Here is a 20,174-nt window from a genome sequence, read left to right as displayed (position 1 = left end):
TGTTCCTAAGTAGGAATACGAAAACTGTCAGACTCGAAACTTAACGTGCATCTTACGTTGACTATCTCTTGGTATCAACCAACAAAATCGGCACATCATAGAATAACAGCACCTGTTACTGAAATAGTTTCTGTACTTAATCACACTCATATTTAAATACGTGTATGAACTTCATTTGTTATTGCGAATATACATACTTTATTGTGTTTCCGATGGCTTATAAGCATATCTAATAGCAGTAACCCCTATACTTGTTATAATGCATTTTACTAATCTTATGCTACGAATCCTTACTTGAAAATATCCTGTTGCAGTCGCTTTGTAAGTCGTTGAAGTCTGAACTACTGTCTCCAACCTGTTAACTGCTTCCACTTGTACTTAATTGCACCATCGCTCACAATGCATGAGCATAAAGACTGGCTTCAATTCAGCAATCAAACTTTCAAACCTTCTCCCACAGAAAGCGAACTTTGCATGACTCTACCAAGAAGGACTGTTGAGCGCTGTGTATAGTCTTCATTCATTCTAAGAACTAAATTTAAGTTCTACTGCTTTGTATCACTCCTACACAACTCTTGGTAAAATAGTGTATTTAAAGTCTTACCGCAAACCCTAAATTGAAAAACATTTATTACTACCAATAAAGAAAAGTTCAATGATGACTAATCCTTTTTCGGGTCTTTTATTACAGTTTTTACCACTATTGGTCTGTTAGCTATGATGATACGGCAATGTCATTCGCGGATGCGATATTTAACGCACGCTCATAACTATAGTTATGAGCGTATATACTCTTGTACATACAACTTGAAGGATTATCGCCATAGTTGTGATGAAAAGATGGAAGATTATACCGTACTATTTGGCTTCTTTTCATACTTCAACAGTAATCGTTTCGCTTGGCAACAGTTAATCAAAACCTTCATAAAAATAAAAACCGCTATCTATAGAAATCTCTCTAACAATATATCTAATATACTATTTGCCACAGGTTTGATAGCCAAACGAGCCACAACATGACGGACTCATATGGGCGTCATCAAGATTAGGCATGAAGCCCAATCTACGTCTTCTTATATTCACCACAAACGTATCTGTGGTGTCGGCTGTGATCAATCAAGCATTGCAAATGATATGACACTGAACGCATATGCAGGCAATGATTGCATGCGGCCCCCCGGTACTAATAATGCGTGGCAAATCGCTCGTTATGAGAGAACGAAGCATTCAATGTGAGTGAAGAACTATGGTGAGAGGCGATTAGGAAGTGCCGACGAACCGACCTTCATGCTATGACCCTTTGTCACCTCGCCACTGCTACCCGCACCTCGCCGTTCCACGCTGGTAAAGATCAACCACTATTACAAATGATATAATGAGAACCAGAAAATAGTCATGCCTAGTAAAGTTGGGGCGTGCCCCAACTACGGCTACTGTATGATTTAGCTGCTGTTGCACGCGATGACCTGAATTGCCACGTAGATGAGTGAGGTTGGTGAATGAGGAGATGCAACCCCCGAGGACCAGGCAGGACCTGAGAGAGTCAGCAGTGGCCGCGGCTTGCATAATAATGGGGAATAGTCAACCTCAAGCAAGCTTTCCCTGGGACTCGAGAAGAAACTTTTCTAGTAAGGCATACACACATACACGCTAATACTTCTGTGGCAATATTCTGCTAGCATCAAAGCTCTGGGTTCGAAGTTTGATAGCACTTGGCACATTAGCAACTTCGTCGAGAATAGGACGAGTCAAGATAATTTTACATGTTCGCTTAACATTAATTTGCCTCGTTTCCCTCGTTCATTCAGTTATTTTAACCTTCTTATTTGTGAAGGCACAATTTGATTGAAGAACTTTAAAATTTCAAGCGTAATCTCTTTATGAATTTCTGAGATTTACGGATGATATCCCGCTGCACACTAATCTCTCTCACAGGATGCGCTCATTATTAATGAGAGAGCAACATTGGCGTGACTAGCGTACCTGCTGTCAGATTCAATGTAAAGCACAGCCTTTATTTACTTATTGTGACGAATTAAATATCAATGTGATAATACTGGCAGTAATAATAATAATAATGACAACAACAACAACAATAGTAATATTCGTTTTATTACTGTCGAAGATCTTATAACCGCCTCGCTTTGCGTTGCGAAGAACACATTACCTTCCAATACTACAAAATACAATTCGTGCTTATGTTGCTTGGCTTTAACTTTTCTGTTTCCTTAGAATGTACATAGAAATATTTATACTAAAACCGTGTTTAAGCTAATAACTGCTCCAGCCAATACTCTCCTAAATATAGCCAACAATCATGAGTATGAAAGTTAAAAAGAAATGCATTTCAAAATTGCTGAGCTTCATCTACGATTTTCAATCCGTATTAGCGATACCTGAAGCTGATATCTGACCCACATCCATACTAGTTCAAATATTTTACACAAGTTTATTATAATAAACGCGGTTTCATCTTAACCAGAATTTGCTGATGAGACTAGTCATCATTAATACTCCAATAAAGGTAGTGCGCCTTAAAGCGCAGTCTTAAAGCGCAACTTCACGTTGCGATAAATGAAACAACCTACTACCGAGCAGGCAATTAACGTAAACACATTTTTTTGTATTTACGTTAATTGCCTTTGTTACGTTTGTTACGCACAAAAACAAAACGTAAACAAAATTCTAAGTACCTTTAAAAAATTTGGACCAAATCTATCTTCTGCCTATTGATTATTTTTGCGTGAAAAACTTTATTGCTGTAATACCAAACAACAAATGTCATACCTCTAAGAATAGCTTGCTTTTTTATTATACATTGAGCCATTTAAAATGTCTGAATTGTATTAACTGACTGCAAGTATTAGCGAATTGCAGCAGTGTCATCCTACAGAGACAAGAAAACTTTGTGTCTTTCGGTTTGGTTTTGCTCGATAGCAGCGATTGATGATCAATTCCGTTTGGTGCCAAACACTTATCCCTTGATCCAGCCAAACATCAACGTTACGCAGAATGCACAAGCGGTATTTCTCTCTCTTTGTCTATCGATCTCTACGCAATTACGGCAAGATATGGTAGTGCCAGTCCTACAAGCCCGCCTATTCTTTTCCCAGTCCGGGTGAACATAATATAGCGTACGACGAAATAGAACCAAAGCTAACACAGAACGTCGGCACAGTGACGAACTAATTCTCCATTCGTGTTCTCCATCCCGTCTCTATATGGATGCGCCGATTTTCGTGTAACGCTGCTCCCATTTGTTGTAACGTTTTGTTAACAGCTAGAACTGAACGTGTCCCTACTGCTGCTGCCAATGTCATTGAAAATTTTCCTGCTGCTCTCCCGTTGACGTAACATGAAATGTTTTTACGTACTGTCCTGAGTGCATTGCTAGGTGGGTTTGGCTCGGTTGACTAAATCGGCCACTTAATAATAATAGTAGTAAATACTGTTCGGAGTACTCTTTCAGAACGCCGACTCTCAACGTCGACTCGCCGCCAATGTTCGCTACTGTAGAAAAAAAATCGAGTGAAATAGAAGGGAGATTATTGATCTATTATTCGCCCAAAAACAGGATAGCAACAGCCATCATTGAAACACGTGGCCCACTTTTCTTTAACCAAACGGACCATCGGATGCAAACTCAGTTATATAAACGGGCAGACAGGTATATATGCAATCAGCAAGAATCTATGAGCTTCAGCACCCATATACACACATGTACGTGCTACCGAAATGTAAGCAACAGCATGAATGACTCATAGGAAACGTGCGATTTAAAAATGCTCAAGAAAAATTATTTTAGCTTAGTTCTTTTGTGTTTTCAATATGCAAATGACATTGTGTTCTAACTTGAATTTTAATTGAAGGTCAACAAGGGCCACTTCCCTGTAACACTTGGTACCCTTTCTTTTGTTAACGGATATTAATCGGAATTGTAAAGCACAGGGTCATTGAAAAATGCCTTTTTAGACCTTCCTGATAATGTAATTATATGTTTTTATATATAGAAATACACTTATTCCAAGCCAAAAGAAGCAAGGATATGAAATAAAGTTTAATTTGGTGTGATCACAAAACTTAGCTTTCAAATAGATCACAAAACTTAACAAACAAAGTGAAATAGCTTTCCAAGGCCTGTGTTTGAGTTAATTTTCTAATTGAATTATAAATCTTTAGTCACAAATTCGCATTGAAATTTAAAATATACCAGATTTTGAGTGAAGTTTACTTTATTTTGTATATCGTGGCTATAAGCCCAAAGCTTGACGTGGATATATGTCTGGACAAAACTGGACTCGAACCAAGTTTTGAATAGACGGTGTTGTAGTTTTTAGGTCATAAATTTTGCCAACTCTTGGTATGCGTCTTTAGTAGAATTTAAGGGCACAATTTTATAGACAATTCAGCCAAAAATCAATAATATCGTGCTTTGTAAAAAAAAATTCACATGCAATAGTAAAGCTTCTTTTGACTGTATTTCTAAAAAATAAATTCGGACGGTATTTAGGATTGCTATGTATACATGTACTATATCGCTAATACATATGCATTTAGATTGATATATATATTATGCTGACCCAAAGTCCGGCTGATTCGAGGGTCCTCATTTCACATTTGTTAGGGTAGCAGGAAATACACAAATGATGGCATTAAAGGAACCTAACTGTATGAGACATTTGTTACGGGATACCATCCCTATAATTGCTATGATTGTATGCTATAATGTCATAGCGTTAGTGTATGTCTAAAATGACAATGACTATTGTTTACAACGACGACTACTGTGGTCATTCAAACGGTTCTATCAGAATACCATGTAGTATGCTTCAAGCAGTATTAAGATTCTATGGCTTCTTCAAGACTAGCAACAAGCGAACAACTAGGCATCTTTGAAATAGTCTTTTAGATTATCATATATATATATATATATGACCTTTGCCCCCCATTTACCCAGCCGCTTGTTTTCAGTCTATTCTCATGCCTCGTTAACCTTCTCCACACAGGTCTGCAAGGATATGCAAATAGATTCGCATCGCGTGACCAGGTTTCGCTGTTAGTCCGCTCGAGCTAAAACCTATAGTGGTCAACGATAACTGACGCCGTTGTTAACGTTGTTGGCCTCTGCTGTCGACTTTCCCGTCGCTGTTAAAAGACTGCAGGTACCTGGAGCATAATAATGGTAGTAGAAAAGTTGTTTGATGTAATGTTTAACAGCACGACCGGTCATAAAACTCGAAGCACTTAGAAGTTGCCTAGGCCTACTTTTGTAGAACTGGCTTTATATGCCTAGTCCTTAAGCCCAGTTGCATCGCAATTACGGAAGCGTCAGCAACTATAACGGATGCAGTTATTCGGTAAAAGTAAAATCATTTGTATTCGGCGGTCCATTCCCTGGGCTGCCATTCGCACACGTTGGAGCAATAGTCCTAGTACAGATACTGACACCATTAGAGAATCTGCTGACAGAAGACAAGTAGTTGTAGTCAGTGTTGTTAATGTCGGGGCGGAACGATGCGCATTAGCTTTCCTCACCCGCGTTCCGACGGTATGGTATGTCGACCCTGTGAGTCCCAGTATGCGTTTGGCTATGTGTACGTATATTTGTAGCCGCGTAAGAATGCAGCTGTCTTGGTCCCCGCTAGAAATCTCAGAAGCATTTAGTGGAAGCTGCGACATATTAGTAACTATAAATAGAGCTAGCAGGTGAGTTACGCTACTAGTTGGGAGTAGATGGCGAAGCTGAAGGTCGAAAAACACCCTCTCCTCGCGACAGCCTGAAGCACTTCTTGAACTAGCACTAGGACACTTCCTGGAGACAATTGAGTCACCCCAAGCTGTTCCAAGAAACCTTGTCGTCCTTCGTCCATCATGCCTAACTTTTAAGTTGTAGCAAACCGTTACCGCCAGGTGCTGTTTGTTACAGATTACACACACTATGGGAGATTACACTTTTGGTGACATTCTCACAAAGGCCCGCGAGCCTGAAAGGATGCAAATGACGTAAATTGCTCGATTATTGCACGAGGGTATGCTAAGCTGTGTGAAGCTTTCCCGGTACATTCGTATTCTAAGTAGTCGAGCGCACGTAAATAAAGCTGAGCATAGTACAACAACTTAAGTATTCTAGCGATCGCGAGTCTGTTACACTCAAATCTAAATTTAATACACCTTGCAGATGAGAGCAAACTAAAATTATCAAAAATATAAAATAAAGAGTGTTGCTTAATAAAGAGCAATGAGGTCAAAATCTCAAATGGTAAGGTCAGAATCTCAAATATTTGTACTACGATTATCCCCCTGGGCTTTTCAAGAAAGATAACGTTCTGGAAATGCAACCAGCTTCTAATTGAATAAATATTTGGATGTAAACGGTATGAACTATTTTTGCACTGGGACCTGCCGTTTAAGTATATAACAAGCATATGAATTGCACAGATCTAAATAATACGGAGAAAAACTTGATCATAATGCTGATCATCATCATCATCATCAATCGTAACAACAGCAACAGCATTAACGAACTGCTAGCGGGACAGTTACGAGTGCGCCCGAATTCCCCACCCCCCTTCAGTCGCGGCGGGCTTTGCTATCATTCTTCAAACAGTTACTACAGTCAGAGCAGAAGCTGTCGGTGCAGACTGTCCGGGAGTGTCTGTACGTCTAACCCTTGTGCATCCAGTTCTATTATAATTCAGCACGCATTACCAAACTGGCAGAGCTACTTGCTGGCAAACTATGTTTAGCCTGGCAACCAGACTGGCTTCTGCAGTTATTTATAGGTGCCGTAACTTCGACTATACCTGCTGCTTTAAATACCACTGTTCTTGATAACATCACGCTATCTGCCGCATTAACATCGCTCGTCCTTGTGAAACGAACTACAACTATTTATATGGCAGCCAGTAAATCACAGTGGTTCTCACTTAGCGTTCTCTGAAGCCGTTAGTGAAATTAGTTGCAAATTGTGTGCGTCAGCTGGCTGGTCCGAATGGGCTTTATGTATTTGAAACTGTCCATATCACTTACTCTATGTGCCTCAGGCCGTGCAAACGATTCTAATCCGCAACCGTTCATTTCTCGAAAGGTTTTCGACGCGAATCCGTGACAGTCGAACGGTACAACCATCAAAGGGCTGAACAATCATAGGAGTAACTGAATAAAATGATAATATTCTTATGAGCAACAGCTACCATTTCATGGTCGTGAGTTGCACAGCAGCGGAAGCAAATTTGCTGTTGCAGCACGCTGACCAACGGACACTTATTATATCACTGTATATGTATAAACAGGCTGAAGCGGTAGAAAGAACGCGTTGAACAGGCTAATCCTCTGCAGGTAACGCCTATTAGTTGTAGAACTAATTATGTAGCCTCTTAGCTAGCCGTAACATTGTGCGGCACCTTGCCAGCGTTGAGGCAGTGTTGCAAGCTAGTACGACGACGCCTGTTCGCTTCGACGACTTGTGTAACAGCTATGTCGTATCGACACCCCATCTGTTCTATTTACGGGATTTAAAATGATGCATCTTACCTACAACGGATTCATTCAGAAAGGTGTGTCTGTCAACACTTCAACGTCCCTATAAGTTGGCTTCTTGTTCATAATGGAAGTAATAATATGATAATTTTCATACTGAGCTCTGTTATGAAGTTACATACTCATACTCACGCTTTGCCCAAACATACACATACTCATGAATAGATGATAAGTAAGCTTCCGATGTTCGCTTATAGCTTGTCAAATGCTTCTCTCTTTCTTTCAATCTTGACCTTACGCGACGATTTCGTGACGCACAACGCGCTCGTCTTTAACATTCGCCGCCTGCTTGCCATGCATGAAAATGGCACCTTGTCCCTACAGCTAGGGCGAGTTGTGTTTTGCCGTCTAATAATAGCAACGAACGCTAATCGCCAACAGGATCACCGCTATAGAGAGTAAACAGAATTGCACTAGCACCAAGTGACACGTCTATTAACTTCAGCTCAACCCTATGAGCCCCATCCGTGTATCCTTGTGAGAATGGTGTATATATGTATATATATAAACAGCGACTACAACGGTGTAGATATATATCTTTGGCGCTAAAACAGTCGACTTTAGTCCATTTTTCCATGTACCGAACGATTGTTGGCATGGTCGCGAATACCATAACTGGTAGCTTTGTCGCTTTAGCTGATGTTTATTATGGTTCGAAGTGGAACTATTTGCCGTCAGTAGCCGGTTAAGCGGCCATTTTTCCGATTTCAGCAAGTCCGGTTTGAAGATAACTCTGATCTCCTATTCAACTTCGTGTAATCTGCCATACACTGAACCATCAACGTGTGACCTTCGTACGTATTATTATTGCTTTTAATGTGTATCTTAGTTATAAATAGAAATCACAGGTATACATGCGGATGTTCATACATGGTGAAGTCAACTGCTGCATTCATTGATCATTATGTACATATTTAACCATTACCAAAAAGTTAAAATCCCAACATTGAATATACTTATTTATTTACTTTGAAGTCATTAAATAATTCATGAAACAATAAAAATATGCCTAAATAATATATCCATACATATAAACTAGGGTATATATATATATATACATACGCTTTGTCGAGGATCTCTTTCACCTTCCAATTAAAATTAACATTAAACATTTTTGCACAGCCGTTGAGGAACGAACCGAGTTACACGAGCACAGTTAGCAGATAGAATGTATAAAAAGTTGCGAAAAGAATCACGAACACTCGATAACGTTAAGCAACAGACACTCGTATAGATATTCTATATGAGAATAGTACAGGCGTCCCGCCCGATCGTCGAAAGACGCTATCTGTCGAGAAATACACTCGGATATGAGAACATTCACTAACAAGAGTTAGTCAGAGGGTCGGATCGAAACATACGAATATCCATGCGAGGAACGGAGTGGAAAACGTTGATGTCAACCAGGCTCAAGGAAAACCTTCGGCTGATTTCGTTCTTCAATTCCGCTTCTGTTATTGTTACTATTGTCGTACTTTGTGCCTGCAATTGTCCCTGTCGTTCGGCTGCTATCACTGACCGGCCAATGACGAAGGGACGACTGTAACAGCAATACACCTGTCAGGTGAGTTTTTTTCAGCTTCAATTACAGCCGATACCGCTGCAACCTGCCGTGAGGTAACTGGCTATACTTTTCTGAAGTTGTCTGCTTTTGCTGCTGCTGCTGCTGCTGCTACAGTCGTCGGATTCTTGTCGCGTCTGTAACGACGACAGCAAATCGTAACGGCACCAGCTTACGCATTCGGGCACAATAGCGTCAGCCGTGGCAGGAAACCGTGTTTATGGTAGCAGAATCCAACGAAGCTAAACGAGCGGGCAAACAAACACGGCCAAACAACTTAAGAAATGCCACACACAAGCATACCAACGTATACACACACAAACACACACACGGTCCCCAACAAAGAGCAGTAGCAGTAGTATGCCACGTTGATATTGTATCGATTATGGAACTGATGTTGCCTTTAGCAATGTAACAATAGCGAGAATAGCAACGAACAAACGGACGGACGGGGTACATCTACGCTCGGCCGATATAGGGCCGGCCACAGCATGGGAACAAACTAATCAAACCGGAAACGTCGAAAGAAAGTTTTTGTGCAAACTCTGCTGACAATAACAACAACTACTGTCTCCGACTACTCAATCGACGTTGCAAACACTCACGAGATGAGGCACAACTTAAAACAAATTATAGCAATGACACGTTATAGCATCATGTATCATACACGCAGGAGCAGAATGATCCTGCTTCTGTAGCGTTGACGACGTCGGGCGAGGTCGGTGCTGGCGCTGACAATGTTGATAACTAAGTAACACCAACGGCAGCAGGACATGCTAGGCAACACAGCGGCAGTGAGACGGTACAATTCTGGCTGTTACGACTGAGCTGCGATAGGGGAGGGAACGCGGTGTACTGGTAGGCTGGTGCTGCTTGTTGCTGTTGTGTCTTGTAATGGAGCCACAGCAGGGATGGTAATCTTCCCGGCGGTAGTTAGGAGTCGGTCGGGCCCAATGCAGGCAAAGGACGGCAGGCAGCCGCATACGGCCACGGACGGCGGCGGCGCCAGTGACAACGAACCGCGGTGGTGGAGATGGCAACGTAGAAAGTAACAGCACACCGTCACAAAAACGGACAGACAGACAGCGCTACTGCAACAGTACCAGCAGCTACCGTGGTAGCAAAATTACATCGCTGACTTGACGACGCCAACAATACAGTTCCGACCAAAATCACATATAACGCAAGAGAACAACACGACGACTCTGAATAGCACTAGCGGTTGGGTTGGAGCAGCCGCTGTGGGTTTACGCCTATCCCTGCTACGACAGTAAGACCATTGTTGCCGCTACGAACGGCCAGATGGCTGCGACTAGCAGCTCCATGAGCGCCGCAACCAGACGCTGTCATAGACAATACATGTTCCAATGATACCATTGATACTTCTGATGCCGCCGGTGCTATTGCTGCAAATACTATCAGTTCGCCGGGACAACTCGCAACGGGTCGACTTGTGTCGCCGCCCCTTTGTTACGTTCCGACGAATTGACTTTGTTTATAGCAACAGTAACAACAGGATTACAAAATGGCCGCATCCGCTTACAAAGATGACGACGCAAGCAATTTGTATAGTCTGCAATGTAGACAGAGGTCTAATGGTAAAGAGGAAAGGAAAATATGGTTGAAATGAGAGAATGATAAAGAAAAGAAGCGCGCGTAAGTAACAGAGAGTCGTCTGCTAAACTTGTACTGATTACCTAATGGATTCAAGATACAAAATTTAAATATGAGAAAAACAGAGAATAAGCATATTAATAAGTGTATCATTATATACTGAAAAAAAAAGCAGAATTGAGCGAATGAACGTACCAGTTTGTAAATTATTTGTCCCTATTTACAAAGTTTCTAGATCCTTTTCACAGACAATAATGTTAATTTTAATCGGGCTTCCAGGGACCAATGATTTAATATTTGTGATTGAAAGAAGAAAGCGCACCGGCAAATTCATTGGTATGCAGACTAATACAAAGCTAAAACCTGAAGACCAGCGGGAGCTTTCTATGCCACAGCCTCCATGCTTTGTTGCAGAAGTAGTACAACATTTTATTTGTAGCTCTCTGTAAATAAATAGAACAGGACGACCCTCACTGAGTAAAACACCCGTTGTTTGTTTACAGACTCACCCAGACGTCAACCCGCTCTTCGAAAGCAAAACACGCAAAGACAAACATCTGATTGTTGTCTCAAGATCCACGCAGACTTCTCCGAGTTTCATGAACTTCATATTTTGCTTTAAAATTTCAACGCACTCTATGCGTTGGAGTTCCAGTTGTAATGCTATATAGTGTCATCATATTACCGATCTGACGTTATGCCGGCGTTTCGACAAGCTGGCCAAAAAACCTTCATTACCGTGGTGCTTATAGCTGCAGTAGCAGTTTCAGCTGTGGGACAAAATTTAATCCAGCAATGCATTCTGAATGCAAGCGCGCCTTACCAACCTCATACGCCGCTCATCCCTTGTGACAATCTGTACGCATAATGACGCGTAATACAAAACAGTAATGATAGTAATATGCAACAGTGTAGATAGGCCAGTAAATAATGTTCGAGCTCTTCGTTTTAGCAACAGTAAAAGAAAGTCGGTCGAATAAGGTTTTTAACTTAATAAACATATACAATATGTATACCAATTATGAAGAAAAAGAGTAACATTAATTTCGTATTGGTTTTCAGGCCTTTAGATTTCCTTGAGTGCTCCGAACCTTTAGACCTCAAGGGCAATGAGACTGCGCGACAGGATCTTGGCTATGGTTGTACAAAAGTAAGTGATTGGGTTTGAGGACGGTTTAATGACCTAAGAATAGTAACACGATACTTGTACGCTGTATATTGCATGCTGTTTCGCTGTAAATTCCATCGTCAGTGTCCAACTATTTTTAATGTTGTTTTGAGCGTGAGCAGCAGCAGACTACTCCCTACGACGTGTATTTGGAATGAATAGAAACATGCCTCTAACTGAAAATAGGAACTGACATTTTTGCATCTTGAACGATGTGTTCTAATAGAGTTTTACATATTTCATTTTGATTTTTTATATCGTCTTGCTGTGACAGTGGGGTGGCAATCGGTACGAGGAAGTTCAGATGACGGCGGTGAATTGCAGTGTGTTGCCCAATATCGAGTGCTGGGGAAATCGAACGTTTCATCGCGAAGGATTTCCCTGCCTTAAGTACGTAAGCAATTGCGTATCAATCTGTATGATTAAGTACAACTGTTTTATTTTCAATTTAAGTAAGATAGAGCTTCCTCACTAATTCCAGTTGCCACTAGAAGCAGTGTATGCTTGAATAACTTCCATAAAAAATTATTTAAACAATATTTGATATCACGAAGAAATACATAAAAATGTTTGTGTAGCTTCTTCGACCGTTATGCCTCGTCGGTAGGGATAACTATATGACGCTACCTCACCACCTGTATCGACAAATTGAACTTAGCACCTACAGGGAAAGGAGTCTATGTTGAAATACGCCATTTTAATAAGGCTTTATTTTTCATGTTCTTCGCAGGTATTCAGGTCACTATTTTGTGACGACGTTACTATACTCAATACTGTTGGGTTTTCTTGGCATGGACCGATTTTGCCTAGGACATACGGGTACGGCCGTCGGTAAATTGCTCACAGTTGGTGGCCTTGGCATTTGGTGGGTTGTTGATATCGTTTTATTAGTTACAGGTAATTTGATGCCAGAAGACGGCACCAATTGGATGCCGTACGCATAAACATCGGCACGCATTGTTCGAGCGATATTTTGGACCTCCTACTTTCTCGTTAACTTAGAGTTAGCGGTAGTTAGCCGAAAAGCGGGTTTACTAACCTGGATGGTAGTTGAAATTTAACTTGCAAGTCTCAGGACTCAAAAAATGCCTAACCTTTGAAAGAAAGGTGGTATTTGTGTATATGTGAAGAGTTATGTCAGCCATTAGATGTGAATATTACAGTTAAGAGTAGAAACTCATAGTTTCACTAATAAAGAATAGATATAATAACGTCAATTCATAACTTCGTTAGCAAAACGAATCTTAATGCATCGAAAGGGCTTTCGCTAGACATACACATGCAATTAATGTGATGAGGCAATTAAAAGTACATTATCAACATCTCAAACTTAACATGAAGTCGACCAACATTCTGCGTACATAAAAAAACCTATTTATAAATATTTAGCAAGATAAAGATATAGGAAACTTCACTGAAAAATATTGCAAGTCAACTAAGTACTCGACCTATTTGTATCGTGGCAGGTATTATGCATGTTAATTACTATTCAAGTAGGTCTAATTACTACATAGACAATAGGCATGACAATTATCAATTTTTCTAGCATTTTCATTTCATTCATTTTTCCTTACGTTCTGACGAAGCTTTTGTGATGCCATCTAATATGCACAATATATTATAGCTTTAAGGCTGAATATTACGCATTATAGATCGGATAAACGAACACAAATAAACCTTCATACTCGATACGCATGTACTTGTCTTGCTTTATTCCATTCGCTCATTAATTCTATGATACATTTATTTATATGGTTGGTGCAGCGGTATCCCAGGGAATCTATGGTTTGCATTTGTATTGAACATATGCGATTTCGGTTACTACATTTGCATTTATCACTGCGACGTACAAAGACAATCTCGCGAGTATCCAATAATAATGAAACATTATCAGTCAAACTTCAAGATGCGCCCTTGTTCTCAATACAACAACAGCAGTTAGCGTAATTTGCGTACGAGTTAACGCCATTGTCATGTGTAATCATCGTATTGCTCGTCTATTTTACCAAGTTAACTTAATTTGTGCCGGCTTTTTCTGCAGCGGTGCTGGACAGGTCAACGGTGGAGTACGATTATAAAACACGCAAAATGAACAGTTGCACCGACAGAATATAGTCTGTGCAAACAATCAGATTTTATGGACATATATTAGTAAGAGGACTATATACTTAGCTTATTAACAACTTTGGTTAACTTGTTATCTAAGTTAACCAGTACTGACAAATTGTAATGATTTTGTGTCACCATACACTTATCCTTTGTCAATACTGACTACCACCTGCCTCTTCAGCCAACCGCAACAAAATCAGTTATATATCCTTGCAGGAATCTGTGAGATGGCCAGCGTTTACAGAACATTTTTAACAGGAAAGACCTATGTAACCTTACAAGCATGTATGCACCTGCTTTAGATTTTTAATTAGGAACTTTTCAGGTAGAGCTCCACCAGGATAACACACCGAGACCAGGTTCATTCATGGCTGCTTCCAATGTGTACGAAGAAGGAAGATTTTGTTGCTGTTGAGCAGATTCTACAAGGGGTCCTACGGGTGAGCAATCCGTGAATTTCTCATCGACAATACGAAAACGCACCCGATCGCCAACTTCTAGATAGAGTTCGTGCGAGTCACCATCTTCTGCCCCATAGTCCCAAATCCAGCAAGCTGAAGTTTCATATAAGTCGATCTTGAAATCATTTTAGTTCAACGCTAATGACATTAGTTCGCGACCAGTTTTATATGATATACTACTTTATGAATAACAAAATGGCTACGAGTTACTACGCAATAATTGCGATTAGGTAAAGGCGAGATGAGCGAGAAATATATTCTACCTTAGCTTTAAATACGTTTTGTTCAGGCGAAAAAAGCTTCATTTATCTATGAAAGAAAAGAAAAGAGCCAGATGTGACTTCAGGTAATATGATTTGGATCTTGTACCTTTTGTAGCGTCCCATCGTGAGGGGTGTTGCATCCGCATTCCCTGCACCATAATATCATCAAAAAATTCTAGGGAGATCTTGACTCCCTCTGGTGACAATGATCGAACTCGACCCTCTAAAACTTCGTTGAGGAAGGGCCGAAACACGATGGCTCGAAAATATACCTTCTTGTGTACTGCTCCGTCCCCAGGTAAGATGTGAAAGTCGGTTGAACCGCTTTCCGGAAGAAAATCCAGTACTTTAATGAACAATCCACAGTTGAGTAACACCTAGACCAAGCAGAGGTGACACAAATAAAGTTGAGTTTGCTCGAGAGTACGAGCGGACAAACAATCCGAACATTACTGCACTTAAGAGAACAATTTTCAAAGTGTATTGAAGAATATTTCAAAGTGCATATGGTAAAGACATGAATATCTGAGCTTATGCTAAAAATATATATATGCATGCTTAAAAGGTCCTGATTGTAAATTATTTTCCTACGATTTACACATGCTACTTGCTACGCATCTAACTTTGTACTCAAGTTTATAGGATTATTTCATTAGAAGTTGCCTTCATCTGATAATATAAAACTTAACATATGATATAGCCCATTCTAGTTTCAGATGCTTCTACATGGGTAACTAATAACAAAAGAAAGAATCAGTGTAGAAGGCGTCTTTGTCTTAAGACCGGTGCGTATAAATTCAGATAATGATTATCCTACTAGGAAGCGTCTTCCTCTATGCAAATCTTGTGTCATATATGCCACATAATGAAGGAAAGTACAAGTCCAAACTAGAAAAAAAATTAAGCGACAAAAACACCGGTAGGAGCAACGCAAACACAAGAGCTCCGTTTCTTTATTACTGTTTGTTTAGCCGAATTCTAGGGCTTTGTTGTATCATTCAGCGTTAACTTAATTTCTAAGGGTTACTTAAGTATCTGAATTATATGGCGCATTGTTATTATTTAACTTGATTATAACAAAACAATATATTTTCTGCATTAAAGCTTAGATATGTGTAGAACAATTCTGCAAATTTTAACTACGAATTACTGTGTGGGAACCTCCTGATACTGTTTTCATCTATATAGCATAATATATGCAAATACATTTTAAGATCACTAGGGCTTTCGGTGCACACCGTAGTCCAAATCGACAGTTAGTTACCTTATTGACGAATTTGTTGTTGAGCGCCTGACGAAGAGCCTCATATATTGAGTTTCCATTAAGACGATGTGCTTCCACCCGAACAACATCGTACAGTTCACTCGCAACGAACATCTGATTCAGTTTTTAGAGGAAGCAAACTTAATATAATGCAAAATCAACAGTTCTATCATAGTATTAGGATGAAGTTCAACTGTTAGTGAACTATATCACTGGCAAAACGACCTCATTTAAAAGTTGTCAGCTGATTATAGGCTGGTAGCATGTACTGCAGTTAAATACAGATCATAGGCAAGTAGGAATTGCAAACAGGAATAAAACCAGTCAACGATTAAACTTTGAAAACTGATAATAGGTAGGTTTAATACGATTATCAAAAAAAACAAAGATATAATTATACTATGGTTCAAATGGAGGATGTTTGTTTTTATTCAGCCGATTCGAAATGTAATTTATTTGGCTAAACCTATTACACAAAGAGAACCTTTGACAATTCAACAGTTCATATCTTTGTCGCTTCTGTCGTTCCCCAACAATATTCTCTGATATGTCATGAAGATAAACACCAACACAGAACAACGCTAGAACATTTTAACAAAAGTCCATTTAACACTCATTGCGCGAAGTATCCAAGTTCTTGAAGAGAAAGTTCTTGAGGTCCGTTCTACGCTGTAGCGAAGACAAGCAGCTGTTCATAGAGACAGACTCTGAAGTTCAGCTAGGTTTTTTCTTCTTAGATGGCGCGACCCGCCAAATGGGTGCTACACAAAGAACCATCAATTTTTCCATTAATGCAATAATCGTTCCCCTCCTTCGGCCCGTTTGCGTTGGGCAGGATCCCTAACAGCGAGTTAGTCACCTGAACAGCCTTGTCCCTTTCCGTCTAGCGTGGTATTTGTCCCCAGCTATTTTGTGGTGTTCTTCGGGAAAATTGTATGGCTGTATACGCTTATGTTTACATCATCAGCCGTCTTCCGTACACTGAAAATTACCAGCTCCGTTCTTCCCGGGGCGAATTGAGGCTATGACCAGTAATTTCAGTGTTGATAATGTCACAGGTATCATTAATATTGAACTGAAGTTCCTTAGTGTCTCTTTTTATAACTACTGTTGCTAGTACAGTGCTGTCGCTATAACAAATGCCGCTACTTCGGCTGATTGTAATTATTTCTGTTGCAAGACAACAGTACCCTATATTCCAGAAAAGAACCCAGCATAGAGCCTTCAAATAGGTCCGTCGATATCTGTCATGTGGTCCCACCGTGTAATATGTACCCGTCATTTAGGTAGCTGACAATGACCTTCTCTAGGTTAGGTTTTACAGGTTATGACCTCCCAAATGAATGCTTCTTTGGCATAAAATGCCACCAAGGCATGGTATATTTATTACCGTTTTATTTTCTCCAGCTCTGCCTTCGCCACTTTTAACACCACTAAACAACATCCGTTGTCGACCTATCCTTCATAAACCCAAGAGTTAAAACGTTTGGTATAGTTTTTTTCGAAAAATCTGCAAGCAACAATTTTCTATGCAAATTCATTAATCGCGTTTAGTAAACATATCGACCTATAGGCTAGCGCGCTATTTTTGTCCTTTCCTGGTTTAGGTAAAAAAAAGTGAGGTCCGCATGCTTCCATTTTGCTAATAACTCCGTCGTCCACAACTTTTGCGAGTAACTTTAGTCTTGTTAGTCTCTTAAGCAGTTGTGCGGGGGTTCCATCGGGTCCTGCTGACAGTACTTTTTAAGGCTTTGATAGTCTTCATAATATGCCCCTCCCCGCTGTCTGTCTGGAGAATTTGCGATGGGTCAACGATCGCAGAGTTAATCGAATTCCTGGGGGTGTCATTCGAAGGTAAAAGTGTTGCGATAATTTCGGCCGCAAATTCAAATTTGTGTAGGGATAGAGTTAAGCGTACACATTTTGTCCACGAACATTTTCTAGGCTTGGCTCCACACGTAATTCCTAAGCTCATCAATAATCTTCTTCCAGTGGAATACCTCACTTGCTCTGATGAGTTTTCCCAACTCATACCTAACTGCCTGAAGTTTGGTCCAGTCCAGATTCTAAGAGGGTATCATATCCCTCATTAACGATCTTCTCAAGTGGACGCAAAGTCTTCACTTCGTTTTAATATCGGAGTCTTCCAAAGCGTTTCCCCTAAACGCTGTGTGGTTAGTACTCCACAAAGTAGCATGTCTGTTAAAATCTCCGGCAATAATTGTGTTACTGCGATCTTAAGGCCAACTACAAGCTGAAGTTTATGGACCAACAATCATCGACGTGCGTTGGGTGACTGGTAAGTGCCTACAATTAAAAGGTCTTCCGCTACCACCCAGGCGATTCCGTAGCTTTCTCTAGAAAGGATGATAGGTACGTTGGATTTATGGATAATAACAGATATGACCTTTCCTCTGTCATCGCATACTTATTGTAATCTGTTATAACTTTCTTGTTGGGCTCAGCTGGTATGCCTATTATGATTTTCCCTGCCCTTTTTTTATGATTTCCCCCCCATTGGCTGCAAATAGATCTTAAAAATAGAAGTTGTCCATCTGTTCTTTAAATAGCTAGCTGCTGAATGTCCGTATTTTAAGCACTTTGGGTAGAGATTCAACGACACCAGCTCCTCAATATGACATGTTATTCACCCCAGTTGGAGCTTCATTTGTTTAAATAGTTCCTTCGCTTTGAATTGCCTGTAGAGATATTCATAGTACAGATGCCCCTAAAGCTTCCTTAGATTGTTATATTCTAATTCAGTTACCTTTAACGTAGATGTGACACTCTGTATTATCGTGAGCTAATTAGTGCCCCGAATAATGAGTCGTGGGTTCCGTACTGACATTCTACCTTCGGCGGTAAGGTTTACGGTTGGTGCTACTTGTAAGATTTTTTTGGGTTGCCAGTTTTTCATCCTTTAATCATGCTCAGGACTAATGGTCGCTCCCATCTTAGTCAATACTTGGGTAGAAGACTCACCTTGCTCAACGGTCGTGATATCTGCCAGGTTATCGAGTTTCCCCAAGTTTTTGACCTCTTTCTTAGGTTCCCATGGGATGATCAGTAACCTAGCTCTACTTCAAAATACACACGTCCAAGAAGTACCATATACATTCAATGAAATTCCGATAATTATCAGATGTAGCCCCGTTAGGGGAAACACAGAGAGCGATAGAGCGTGTACCGGGGCCTTTATTTAAAAAATGTTCCTTAATACTGGACTTGTAAGAAATCCTTGTTGATTGTGTCGCGCTGAACTTTTTAAGCTATTTCTATCTTTGGTAAATCGGCCACTAATAGGAGCAATTTTACATCGCTATTCTTGAGTACAGATTTTTAAGCAGTTTTATTTTCTGATAGGTGTTTACTGACTAGCATTCTCTAGTTAGTTCAATAGCTCAGATCTTACTCGTGAATATCGCTAACTTCAAACATATGATAGTTGCAATCGGCAAATGGTGACCTGCGAGAAAAGCTAGGTCCGTTTAGATTTGGACATACACACATTACAACACTTGCGTTGTTTCTGAGATTTAAGATATACAAACTCAAAAGTCTAGGGATGCATTTCTGTGCTCGTGCACTTGCCATTTCTTACTAACGTATTTGCTTTGTTGGAGCAGGAAATTTAGAAGATTTGAGGGGTTTACCGGTAACGCCTAGTGGGTCATAGATGCCTTTAATACGTTCGATTATTGTCAGCATACCATGCAGCAGTGCTTGGACTGTCTCTATACGCTCCGCCTAATTAGCTGGAGACGCAAAAATTCTATTTGCTCGTAGACGCGAAGTGAAATGTTATTCAATGGAATCGGGTAACGCGTGACAAATACTTGCCTCGACCCCAATATGTGAAAAACAGAGCACCTTTGCCGATTAAACAAAAGAGCAGTAAGAAACACCCATTAATCATACACGAAGTCCATTTTTCAACAGAGCCTTTGGAACACGATCGCACCGCTCGGTGACTACGATAAAACTACTGATACAAACTCGCGCCTCCTCGACTGTCGCCATGTCTTTAGCACGTGAGATCCAAAATTCGAATGTTTACATATACAGATGTTTACGGAGCTCTCCCTCGTCTCCGTGATGGTGCAATGATAGATTTTTGTTTAGCAAACTTGGGAGCACATGATGATGTAGGTCTGAATCCAAGCGTAGGCGTACTTCATTTCGTACTCGAAGCCAG

At 40.3% G+C, this 20,174-nt stretch overlaps 3 protein-coding genes across 12 annotated transcripts in view; 1 reads left to right on the top strand and 2 right to left on the bottom strand.

Annotated features, from left to right (window-relative positions):
- The window catches only part of lqfR (clathrin interactor lqfR), a 19,935-nt gene extending 9,549 nt beyond the window's left edge, over window positions 1–10,386 (bottom strand). The window contains exons 1-2 of one of the 6 annotated variants that reach the window (XM_022806486.2): window positions 9,768–10,386; window positions 8,602–8,624 (exon numbers count right to left, since the gene is read on the bottom strand). In XM_022806486.2, coding sequence (XP_022662221.1) covers window positions 8,602–8,624; window positions 9,768–9,875 — 131 coding nt within the window. In that variant the 5' untranslated portion in view covers window positions 9,876–10,386. Of the gene's footprint in view, window positions 1–294; window positions 5,167–8,601 lie in introns of all 6 variants that reach the window. The other 5 variants (XM_086991283.1, XM_086991284.1, XM_086991282.1 and 2 more) reach the window with 5 other exon arrangements.
- Window positions 7,105–13,577, top strand: amrt (TM2 domain-containing protein 2 amaretto). 3 transcript variants are annotated; one of them, XM_086991306.1, is made up of 6 exons: window positions 7,105–7,556; window positions 8,251–8,333; window positions 11,218–11,572; window positions 11,777–11,864; window positions 12,157–12,272; window positions 12,613–13,577. In XM_086991306.1, exons 3-6 carry the CDS (start codon window positions 11,412–11,414, stop codon window positions 12,824–12,826), a joined length of 579 nt encoding a protein of 192 aa, XP_086847432.1. In that variant the 5' UTR covers window positions 7,105–7,556; window positions 8,251–8,333; window positions 11,218–11,411; the 3' UTR covers window positions 12,827–13,577. The 3 variants fall into 3 exon arrangements, with proteins under 3 accessions (XP_086847432.1, XP_086847431.1, XP_022662228.1); XM_086991305.1 differs by lacking the exon at window positions 7,105–7,556 and having other exon boundaries at window positions 7,953–8,333; XM_022806493.2 differs by lacking the exons at window positions 7,105–7,556; window positions 8,251–8,333 and adding an exon at window positions 10,624–10,756.
- On the bottom strand, window positions 13,561–20,174 carry Polr3H (RNA polymerase III subunit H). Of its 3 annotated transcripts, XM_086991303.1 has the most exons (5): window positions 19,820–20,141; window positions 18,962–19,056; window positions 15,980–16,093; window positions 14,822–15,092; window positions 13,561–14,545 (listed from the first exon to the last, which is right to left on the bottom strand). In XM_086991303.1, exons 3-5 carry the CDS (start codon window positions 16,091–16,093, stop codon window positions 14,313–14,315), a joined length of 618 nt encoding a protein of 205 aa, XP_086847429.1. In that variant the 5' UTR covers window positions 18,962–19,056; window positions 19,820–20,141; the 3' UTR covers window positions 13,561–14,312. The 3 variants fall into 3 exon arrangements, with proteins under 3 accessions (XP_086847429.1, XP_086847430.1, XP_022662224.1); XM_086991304.1 differs by lacking the exons at window positions 18,962–19,056; window positions 19,820–20,141 and adding an exon at window positions 20,153–20,174; XM_022806489.2 differs by lacking the exon at window positions 18,962–19,056 and having other exon boundaries at window positions 19,820–20,139.

This window comes from Varroa destructor, unplaced genomic scaffold, assembly GCF_002443255.2.
Source record: "Varroa destructor unplaced genomic scaffold, Vdes_3.0 BEIS01000005.1, whole genome shotgun sequence".
Taxonomy (NCBI): domain Eukaryota; kingdom Metazoa; phylum Arthropoda; class Arachnida; order Mesostigmata; family Varroidae; genus Varroa; species Varroa destructor.
The sequence above is the reverse complement of the archived record's forward strand: the minus strand, read 5'-3'. Positions and strand labels throughout refer to the sequence as shown.

Coding starts and splice junctions, on each gene's coding strand:
- amrt (XM_086991306.1), top strand. CDS start 11,412: ATGCCGGCGTTTCGACAAGCTGGCCAAAAAACCTTCATTACCGTGGTG. Junction 11,573..11,776: donor CTCATCCCTTGTGACAATCT/GTACGCATAATG, acceptor ATTGGTTTTCAG/GCCTTTAGATTTCCTTGAGT. Junction 11,865..12,156: donor TTGGCTATGGTTGTACAAAA/GTAAGTGATTGG, acceptor TTGCTGTGACAG/TGGGGTGGCAATCGGTACGA.
- Polr3H (XM_086991304.1), bottom strand. CDS start 16,093: ATGTTCGTTGCGAGTGAACTGTACGATGTTGTTCGGGTGGAAGCACAT. Junction 15,093..15,979: donor ACAACAAATTCGTCAATAAG/GTAACTAACTGT, acceptor TGCTTGGTCTAG/GTGTTACTCAACTGTGGATT. Junction 14,546..14,821: donor ACGATGGGACGCTACAAAAG/GTACAAGATCCA, acceptor ATGAAACTTCAG/CTTGCTGGATTTGGGACTAT.